The sequence below is a fragment of the Protobothrops mucrosquamatus genome, unplaced genomic scaffold, assembly GCF_001527695.2.
Source record: "Protobothrops mucrosquamatus isolate PMUCROS unplaced genomic scaffold, P.Mucros_1.0 scaffold181, whole genome shotgun sequence".
NCBI classification, from domain to species: Eukaryota; Metazoa; Chordata; class Lepidosauria; order Squamata; family Viperidae; genus Protobothrops; species Protobothrops mucrosquamatus.
The window spans coordinates 2,843,035-2,853,122 of NW_015386540.1; the positions used below are offsets into that span (position 1 = coordinate 2,843,035).

At 36.3% G+C, this 10,088-nt stretch overlaps 1 protein-coding gene across 1 annotated transcript in view; it reads left to right on the plus strand.

Moving 5' to 3' along the window:
• The first annotated feature begins 820 nt into the window (after positions 1-820).
• Positions 821-10,088, plus strand: part of SPTBN1 (spectrin beta, non-erythrocytic 1) — a 128,285-nt gene continuing 119,017 nt past the window's right edge. Inside the window, exon 1 of the mRNA XM_015813692.1 lies at positions 821-1,008. Within this exon, the coding sequence (XP_015669178.1) occupies positions 861-1,008 (148 nt within the window). The 5' untranslated portion in view covers positions 821-860. The remainder of the gene's footprint in view (positions 1,009-10,088) is intronic.

Below are 10,088 nucleotides of genomic sequence, written 5' to 3' on the forward strand. Positions count from 1 at the left end.
AAGTGTAGTGAATGCAAGGTGAGATAGGAGTGACTGATTTTGCCTGTTAAAACCACAGTGACCCTAAGAATCTCTAAACTGGGGTTTTTCAGATGGGTTTGCATAGAACTCTAGAGTTCTGCAAGGATTTGAATGTTTTTTGTGGGATGGGGGAGAACTTTGAATGCCCTCATGCATCCATTCCTGCTACCATTCTACTTTACCACTCTCATTTGCTGTGTCAGCAGTGTTCTGCTCAGAATTCATTAGATTGCCTTTCCCTACCACTTGTGTCTTTTGTCTTCTCTTTTGCACAGGCCCAATCGCTTACTTTTATGGAGGCTGCTTGCAACGACTAAGCCTCATTGAGCTATGTGGAATTAATAATGAATAGAATTGCACTGTTCAGTCAACAACCTCAGTTGCTTTGCTGCTCTTCCTCCTCTTTATGCTTTCTTAGTGATGGGAAGGCAAGAGGGAAATAAACTCAGACATTAGTCCTTAATATTACTGAATGCTTTATAACTATTATCTGGTATGGATACTGTAAAGGGAAAAGGGAAAACCTTATCAGCTCATCTTCAATATTACTGATGTGAAAACCATTTTTGCAGCTGGGGAATTATCACTAGAAGTCAAAGCACACTCTGTTTGGGAACACAGCAGTGAACTGCCCCAGTCAAATGCTGCTTTGGAAGTGCACAGCCATGAATGCACTGAGGAATCTGATCTTTTACTGTACAATGATAGAGCTGATGTTATTTATCCATTTTTTGAAGCTTCCAAATGATCAATAATTATTTACCCTCACCCCCTCTGTTTTCTTATTGCAGATTTCCTAAGGAGTAGCTGATGCTGAGACCCGTTTGAGAAGATTCAAGATGACGACAACAGTAGCAACAGACTATGACAACATTGAAATCCAACAGCAATATAGCGATGTTAATAACCGCTGGGATGTGGATGACTGGGACAATGAGAATAGTTCTGCTCGGCTGTTTGAGAGGTCTCGCATTAAAGCCTTAGCAGGTAGGAATTTTGCTCTGATTGCTATTGCTGCAGTGGATTCACTGTGCAGTCTGAGGTTGATTATAAATAGATAATGTTTGATTATTGCACCTTTCAAACCCAAGAACAACTTTCTGGAAGTGAATCAAATACTCTTCATCAAGAATGATCCTTAAAAAAGAATTCATTTTTTACATGTATATGGCCTTAGTTATGAAATAAACACCAAGTGGCCTGCTTGTTTGTACTTGACACTGGGGCAATATTTGAATCTGTCCCTTATGACTTAAACCATGGTTTAAACATCCTGATTTAATGAACTGGTTTTGTTTTAAGGGCCCAAATCATGATTTGAAAGCCTGATGCCTTGTAACCTACAATGGGACTTGGTGTTAAAACCAAATGAAAAAATAACACAGTCAGAGATACTTAATTTCAAGCTACTTTAATGAATTGGAATGCTGATGGGAAAAATAATGTATATAGTAGGATATAATTTAGTATGCTGTGCAATTTATATATAATAGGATAACACACTGTAAGCATTTGTACTACAATACATTATTTACACATTTCAATCCAGAAAGAATAATGAAATGCTAATTTCAAAGAATTTATCTTGTAGTTCTGTAATAAAACATCAACTTTATATGTAGAAGATCTTAAATTCAGTCCTGGAATACAACCTTGCTTGTAATCTAGAGAAATACTATCAATTGATTGACAGTAGTGAACTAAGAGAACTAACGATCTGACCTGGATAAGGCAATTTCCTACCTTTGATTACTTGAATATTTGAGGGATGCTGAAACAGCCATTCTGGGTTTCAGCAGAAGAAATACTTCTCAAGGTAAGGTACTACATATTTTCATTTTGTACATTCAGGCATTTGTAACAACAATGGGAAAAGGTGATTATATAACATGGCAAATGTTTTAGATATATTAATTCCTGATGCTGTGGGTGACTTTAATGGGAACAATATCCTCCACATCAGGGATATATACACCTGCTCATCTTCCCATGTAATGCAAAGCTGTGTCTGTTGCCCCTTATGGCAATTTGCACTGGACAAAAGAATAAATGGACATAATTCTGCTATCAGCAACAATTATATCCTAATACCAGCTAACCTCACTGCTGCCATGCTTCAACAAAGAAGATAAAGATCAATTTTAACACAGAAGAGATGACCTTGAACTCTTTAGGAGATGTAATCTATTTTCAAATAATTAAATGGAGATTAAAGGTTTTTTTCCCACCACGGTGGCTTAATAACCTGCTGACTGAGATGAGAGAACGATACACTGTTCCAGCTGCCTTTCCCATAGCTGATCTTTATATGGATTGCCTCCTTACTCACACAACCTCACTCACTCAATACCCAATTACATTGCTGGTCACTCTATAAACATCACTGAGAACAATTCAAAGACATTATAATGCTGGTAACAAGTGGCATGGATAGTGAGTGATTATATGAACATGATATGAGCCAGTATGTGGTTAAGGTATCAGGCTAGAAACTGGGAGACCATGAGTTCTGGTCCTGCCTTAGGCACAAAGCCAGTTGATGATCTTAGACTAATCTCTTTTTCTCAGTCCTAGGAAGGAAGCAATGGCAAACCACTTCCGAAAAACCTTGCCAAGAAAACTTCATGAATTTGTCAGGCAGTCTCTGAGAATTGGACACAAGTGAATGAAAAAAAGGACAAATGATTGTTAGATTTAGATCCCATCTTTTCTTGAAAGGTTCAATATGAGGCTCCCATTATGTTGTCCTCACAACAGCCACTCTGTTGAATTGAGTTGAATTGAGAGTCAGTGTCTAGCTCAAATCATTGAGAGTTGAACTGAGAGTCAGTGACTAGCTCAAGGCTCCTAGTGTGTTTTCATGCCTAAGGCTGGACATTAACCCGACTTTCCTGGGTGCTAACCCAATATTTAAATCACTGCACTACAAAGGTTTTTTCATTGGTTTGGCTCTGATTTATATTCCATTCCATTACAGTGGTTAAAGCCGCTATTTCTTTCCCCTAATAAATGATATAGTTAATCCTGCTTCTCACAGTAAAACCCTTATTATTATAAAATCTCCGACATATAGTTTCATAAATGAACATTACTATACATGATTTTCATTGCCTGTATCCAACCTGTTGATTTCAGCAAGTGCTTTACAGCTATTGAACAGCTGTGATCAAACATAGAATCAGAATAAAGCAGAAGATGGTCAAGATTATCCTTTACCTATTTACAGCTGCACTTTGCAGTTATATGGTTTCAGTTTAAGAGAAATGTACAGTAGGTCAGGGTCCTTAATCTTTTCGGGCCAGTGAGAAATATTGAGAGTGAAATGTAGATACTCTCACAAAATGGTTGCTGTAGTGAATGTGACTAATCACAAATCACTTTTGTATCAGAAGGCAAAGAACTGAGTGGCAACCAACTCTTGATTTTTATTTATGCCTTTAGATCTATAGGAGACCTTTGAACATAGTCTTTTGCTTTGTACCATGCTAACTTTTCTTTCATTTTTTAAATTAAAAGAATATTTAATTGGTTAGGTAGGGACTTGGCAGGTACAAAGGAATGCATAAATGACACATTATTGCTTCTGAAGATGGAGGGAAGGGGGCAAGATCTAAGTTTAACATTTTGCCGTATTCCAAAACCAGTAGGAAATCATAGATAACTGAAGAGCTCCTGGTTTGTTTTGACTTGTCAAAAGAGAAGAATGAAACTGTTAGGAATGTTGTATCAAACTGAAAAACAGTTCCATGAACCCTCCCTTTGAAACACATAACTATTCAAAAGAACCGGCAACATTCTCACTTTCAGCAGGCAAACAACTGATTTGTCTTAAATGTAATGTATGTACCTAAATGTTACTGAGTTCACCAGGATTCATTTCAAGCTTTTTATTCCCGGGACTAGGAAGACCTAGATGTGAATCCATTTGCATAGGGTGACTCTGGATTAGTCAGTTTTCCAGTTCAGTTTAATTCACAGGGTCATTGTTGTAGGCAGAATTAACAGAGGGAGTGCTATACTCTGCCTTGTTCTTCCAAGGATATCCAAAAAGAGCAACAACAACAACAACAACAACAGTAATAGTAATAATAAATGCTAGATCCAGTCTGAACATCTGGCTGACTGTGGACAAACCATAATAATGCTATTTGAACTAAAGTAGAATGTAAGAGAATAGTCAGTAAGAAAACCATAAGAAAAATCCTTATCCCATTAGTCTTATTTTATATTGCTTTAATGCATCTTGCATGTATTTTATTGATATTTAATTGAAAAATGATTTGAGGCACTTTGATATTGGAAGTATTATCATCATTAGAAGAAATTATGTTTCAAAACAATCTAATTCTAAGTTGGAAGCCAATTGGTTTAGGAACTCTTTTAAACCATAAATATACTTACTTGATTCAGAATGTGTAGTCCTAAAACAACCAACCCTTACAGATATTTTGTGACGATTGAAAAACTCAAAGTGCTGGTAGAAACAGTCTTCTGGCTTGAGTTTAAAGTACTGTTTTGACCTGTATCTAGATGTATACTGAGAAGACTCCCTCAGATGCATAAATCAGCTGGAACTATCACATGTTATAATCCATGTCTACAACAGTCTAGTCATTTTGTATCATTTGGATATAGGTAATCTATATAGTAATACTAGTTGTGAATCCTACTGAAGCTAGAGGGCAATATCATGTCCTTTATATACTAATCTTTTATCTTGGTGATGGTTACTCAACTCTCAAAGAAAGAAAATAGAAACTAAAATCTCAAGCTTTCAGGTTGCTTTCTGAAAGCCAAGAAGTTTGCAGTGCTCTAAGCTGGTTGTCACCTCCATACAAATTTCTGTCCTTGATATATTAAGTCATCTGATGTGGGAGAGTCCACACACGATCCAAAGGTTTTTGTATAGTTGGAGTACAGATTAGAGTATGTGAGGAGTATTGGGTCATTGTGACGTGAGGTTCCCTCTGCCTTTTGCGGGAAATGCCCTGCATAGGCATTTCAACACACTCTGTAAATGATTTCCTAAATCCTATGGTAGCTTGCCAACATTCCTGACCTCTGAACAAAATGCCTCAGCAGCATGAGACATACTGCAAGGTGGGGCCATGCCAGTTGGGAAGATGCTGAATTTTTTTCTTGCGTGCTTGCAAGAGGAGAACACAAAATGGCCAGCCATAATCTCCAAGTTATTTTCTCTCCCCCCCCTCTCTCTCTTGCACACACACACACACACACACACACACACACACANAGAGAGAGAGAGAGAGAGAGAGAGAGAGAGAGAGAGAGAGAGAGAGAGAGAGTCATTGGTGGAGCAAATTAAAGAGCTCTTGGGGAATGAGAGAAAATTATTCTATGGAATGGCTGAGGAGCAGGCTGCTATCCAAGTCCTTAAAAAAATTGGACCTGAGTAAGCTAATCAAAGCAGTTACTTAATCCACATATCATACTAAGCCATGTCTTGTTCACCCCAATCTACTGAATAGAACACAACTGGGTAGATTTGTACAACATAGTAAACTATACATCGTTATTTATAAGAGATACTGACTAAGGATCTCAAAATATGGTGGCAAATAAACCAAAACACATCATAGCTTGCCACAAAGTGTAACCCAGCCTATGTCCAGCACGGAGTAAGTCTACACAGAGCCTAGGTCAAATATGTCATGTTAATCTTTCATCATAGTAATGTTCTCCAAATATTTTAGAACTGCAGGTGGACGGCACTGGGTTAGTAACACTGGAAGCTCACAGACATTCCATTACCTAAATATCTCCATTGATTTTAATTGTTTATTTCACACTCTGGTTGAGCAGTAAATAATATATATGAAGTAAAAGGAAGCATATTTTAATTGATTTGAGAAGTTAGCTGTAGATGTGAAATGATGCTAAATTTAGAACTGCATCATGCTTCTATAAAAAAATAGGTACTCCTTTTCATGTATTTGTTACATGTGCATTTAGAGAGTAGAAGGTTATAATAGGCTATCGTTTCACAAGAAATATCTTAAAATATGTCTGAAATATATTTACTAGAATTATTTTTAATATTTAGTTGCACTCTCAACAGCAGGAAATAACAAAGATATAAAGTGTAAAGGCATTATTAGACTATTTGTTCAGAAAAAAATCCCACACAATTCTTTCAGCGTTTGTTCACTGAAAGAAATAGGAGATGATCATTTCCCTGCTTTTTCCTACTTAAATGATTTCATGTAACAGTAAAGGACACTGAAGGGGAGCTGAGAGTGGAATGAAACCTTAGAATGTATATGAAGCTATTACCATTGCTCTATGCTGTCCCTTCTAATATTGTTTACTGCATAGCATGTGACTTACATCACTGTGCCTGCTGTCAGAATTTTGAAAATAAGAGTGAAAGAGGCCCTAAATGATGATATGAAGGCCCTTCATCTTTTGTAATACTTAGGTCTCCCTTGAGAAATGTTCCTAAAAACTAGGAGGAGAAGCTGGAAGCATTTTCTTTTCCATACCTCTAAAGAATGGAGATGCTCGCTTCCAAACCAAGTCACTATTTGGTTCTTACCCATATTGGGGACATATTGAAAAGTATGCACATCTCATTCTGATATGATAAATATGCATCTCTATTCTTCAGAGAAGTCCTGAAGCTAAAGAGATTGGAAATACAGGTAGTCCTCGACTTATGACCACAGTTGAGCCCAAAATTTCTATTGCTAAGCAAGACAGTTGTTAAATCAGTTTTGGCCCACTATACGACCTTTCTTGCCATAGTTGTTAAGTGAATCACTGCAGTTGTTAAGTTAATAACATGGTTATTAAGAGAATCTGGCTTCCCCACTGACTTTGCTTGTCAGAAGGTTGCAAAAGGGGATCAGATAATCCAGGGACTCATAAGTATGAGTCAGTTGCCAAGCATCTAAATGTTGGTCATGTGACCACAGGGATGTTGCAGTGGTCATAAGTCACTTTTAGTGCCATTGTAACTTCGAACGGCCGCTCACAAACTGCTGTAAGTCGAGGACAATCTGTACACATCTTCCACGTTTCATTTGGAAATCCTGCATATTCCTATGGGACAGTTGTTCTTGGCAACACAAAAAAAATTCTGTACTCTCCAGCTTTTACTGTAAATATAGGACTGCTTCCATTAACAGCCTTATATGTGATTAGCAATTATGAACGCCATCACCTCCCACTTTGACTGGGGCTCATCCAAAGGGAATAAAAAGGAACTTTATGCTTTGTCCCCTGCTAGCTTCCTAGCTTGGAATGAAGATGTAATGTTTTGTGGTGAGCATTTGAAAGGAACTTGAATTTGATACAAAGTTCCAACATATCCAGTTCAATTTAATTGAAGGTTGTATCCTACTTTATGGTCATTTGTATTTTCCAAGATAGAATAATAGAATTAGGATTCTATTTGGGCTAGCGAGTTCAACCCCATACTTAGCACAGAAATAAAAATTAAGAATCTAAGTTTAATAGTTGTCCACCCTCTGCTTGAGTATGTCCAATGAAGAGGGATGCATTATTAGCAGTTAAGAAGTTTAGCAATCATTAGATTGCTGTTAGATTCTCTCTCCCTCAGGCAGCTGGATCATTGTTATAGCTGCCATTTAAATCATATCCAAATATGTTTGGATATTTTGCTTCAAATATTGATCTGAACTACTTGATGGTCTGACAAAGACCATGTTGCCTATCTTTAGGTTGAAGAGTTAAGTTTGAAATTTGAGCCTTCTACCAGCAAAGCCTCAGCCTTTTATTATGCTATAATTTTCTTCCCATCTTATAGCATGTTTTGGGACATGTCATTTCCAGCACTTTCTTATATAAATGCTGTGAAACGTCTGCAAGACTAAGTTAAGTAATATTTGTACTATAAAAGTTTAGAGGGCCGCAGAAGCAGTAGAGACAACCAGAGGTTGAGTTCTGCAAAGGGCATTTGAAGGAATTGCTTAGTAGCAGATGGAAACATAAAACAAAAAGTGTCTGACTGAGATTTTCTCTTGTTTAATCGAGGGCTGGTATCCTTGGGACAGCTGGCCCCTTCAGTCTCAAGGTGAAACTATATTAGAGCTATTCTGATCAGGAGACATACAAAAATCTCTCCAGTTAATCTGGAGCAGTTTTAAGTTCATGGTAAAATCCAGGTGAAAGTAAAACAAAAAACAACAACCTACACCTGTGAATATTCACATTTACTGTGGTTCTGGGATTTTGTTTGACAAGACTTAATCTATATCCCCATGAATTACAAGGCTTGACTGCTTACAATCATTGCTGTTTTTTGTTAGTCAAGAAATTCCATTTTACTCTTGAGCTTTCTGAAACTGGTCTAAATTTCTGAGTTTTGTGGAAGTTCTGCCAGTTGGGATTTGAAAAGTAGCTGGTTTATTATTATTATTATTTTACTCCCAGTCACTTGTCAGCATTACCCCACACACATCAATCCATATTTCCAAGATTTAATAGAGGAAAATAGGTTCATTATCCAATTAGAACAATTCCTTCTAAACAAAAGAGAAAACCCTCAGCAGATTGCAAAATAAACTGGGGCTCTGATAAAATGGTATCTAACCTTAGCAAATAGTGCTTGAGCATTTAGTATGAATCAAACAAAGACAAGAGGAGTTTGGGAATTGTACATTGCACAATTTATTTCAGGACCGTTACAGATGATCTCATGGTAAAAGAATAGATTTGATTGCAAAAAACAGATATAGAAATGAGTACTGTAGCCAAAACTTTTTTTAAAAAAAGTATCTGAAAGGAACAAATAGCTAGGATGAAGGGAGCTTAGAATGTTGAAAAAGGAAAGGGGGAATTGGCTTTGGAGCATTTTCAATAAATACACAAAACAAGTGTAATGTTTTTAACTCATTTGTTTAATTGGATTCTCTTTACCTAATTTTAGGACTTGTGTGGAGAACAGATCACATAGGTAATATTTATGCAGAGATATTGACAATTCAAAAGGTTCACAAACTTTTAAGCACCACTATACATGCTAACTTACCTATTATCTAATAAGATACAATGATTGGTTTGTACACATGAAATGCATGTGCAAGAGAGGAGAACTATGGTTACCAGCTTGTTCAGCTTGCCTATTTGAATGGAGAAGGATGTAAAAAGAGAATGCATGAGAAACAGCTGATTGAGTATTAAACAAATAAATATACAAGCATATATACAAAATTTGTCCAGGATTTGATAAATGGAATTAGGAGGATAGATGCTTGAATTCATTCAAATGGAATATGTAGATGTAGCTGGCTATTAACTCTGGAAGTGTTAAAAAACTATTCTTTATATCTTGGCTTGCTTAAGATAGGTAGGAACAAAGTGAATGCATTGTAAGAGGGAGAATCATGACAATATAGTAGAGGTTGCCAATAATAAAATGGCATAATAAAAATAAAGAAAGTCCAGTTGCCTTTTGAAAAGCACCTTTGGGATTTGGGGGAGAGGTTTTATGTGGTAAAAATAATACCTTAAGCACTCATAATCTTACAACCACAGTTAGCTATATAAAGACATCAAAACAAAACAAAAATGCCAATTACAGACCATATTTTTGGCCATACACACAACACATATACTGACAAAATATGTATAGGCAGTCCCAGGCTACACCATTTTACATCTCTGAACTTGTATAATTGAAGTTTTATTCTAATGTTCTTTTTTTTTTTTTTTTCAAGATATAAATTTTTATTATTTTTATCATAAAAAAAAACACATCACAAGTACATCACAATGCAAAAAAGAAAACCCCACCCCCACCCCCCACCCCCCGGACTTCCCAAACCTTATCCCAGGATACTATTCAACTAAAAGTAAACTACTATTAATATCCCTAACTCCACAGAATATTATTCTACATAAGTAGGTGAAATATGTAAAAAAAGAAACAAATTATCTAAAAGCCTAGATTATATTCCACCATTCTATGCTTATTTTGAATATAAACAATCCATCTTCTCCATATTGATAAAAATTGTTCATTTGAGTGATTCTTCAAATAAGCCGAAATTTTTGCCATTTCAGCAAGATGCGAAACCTTCAAT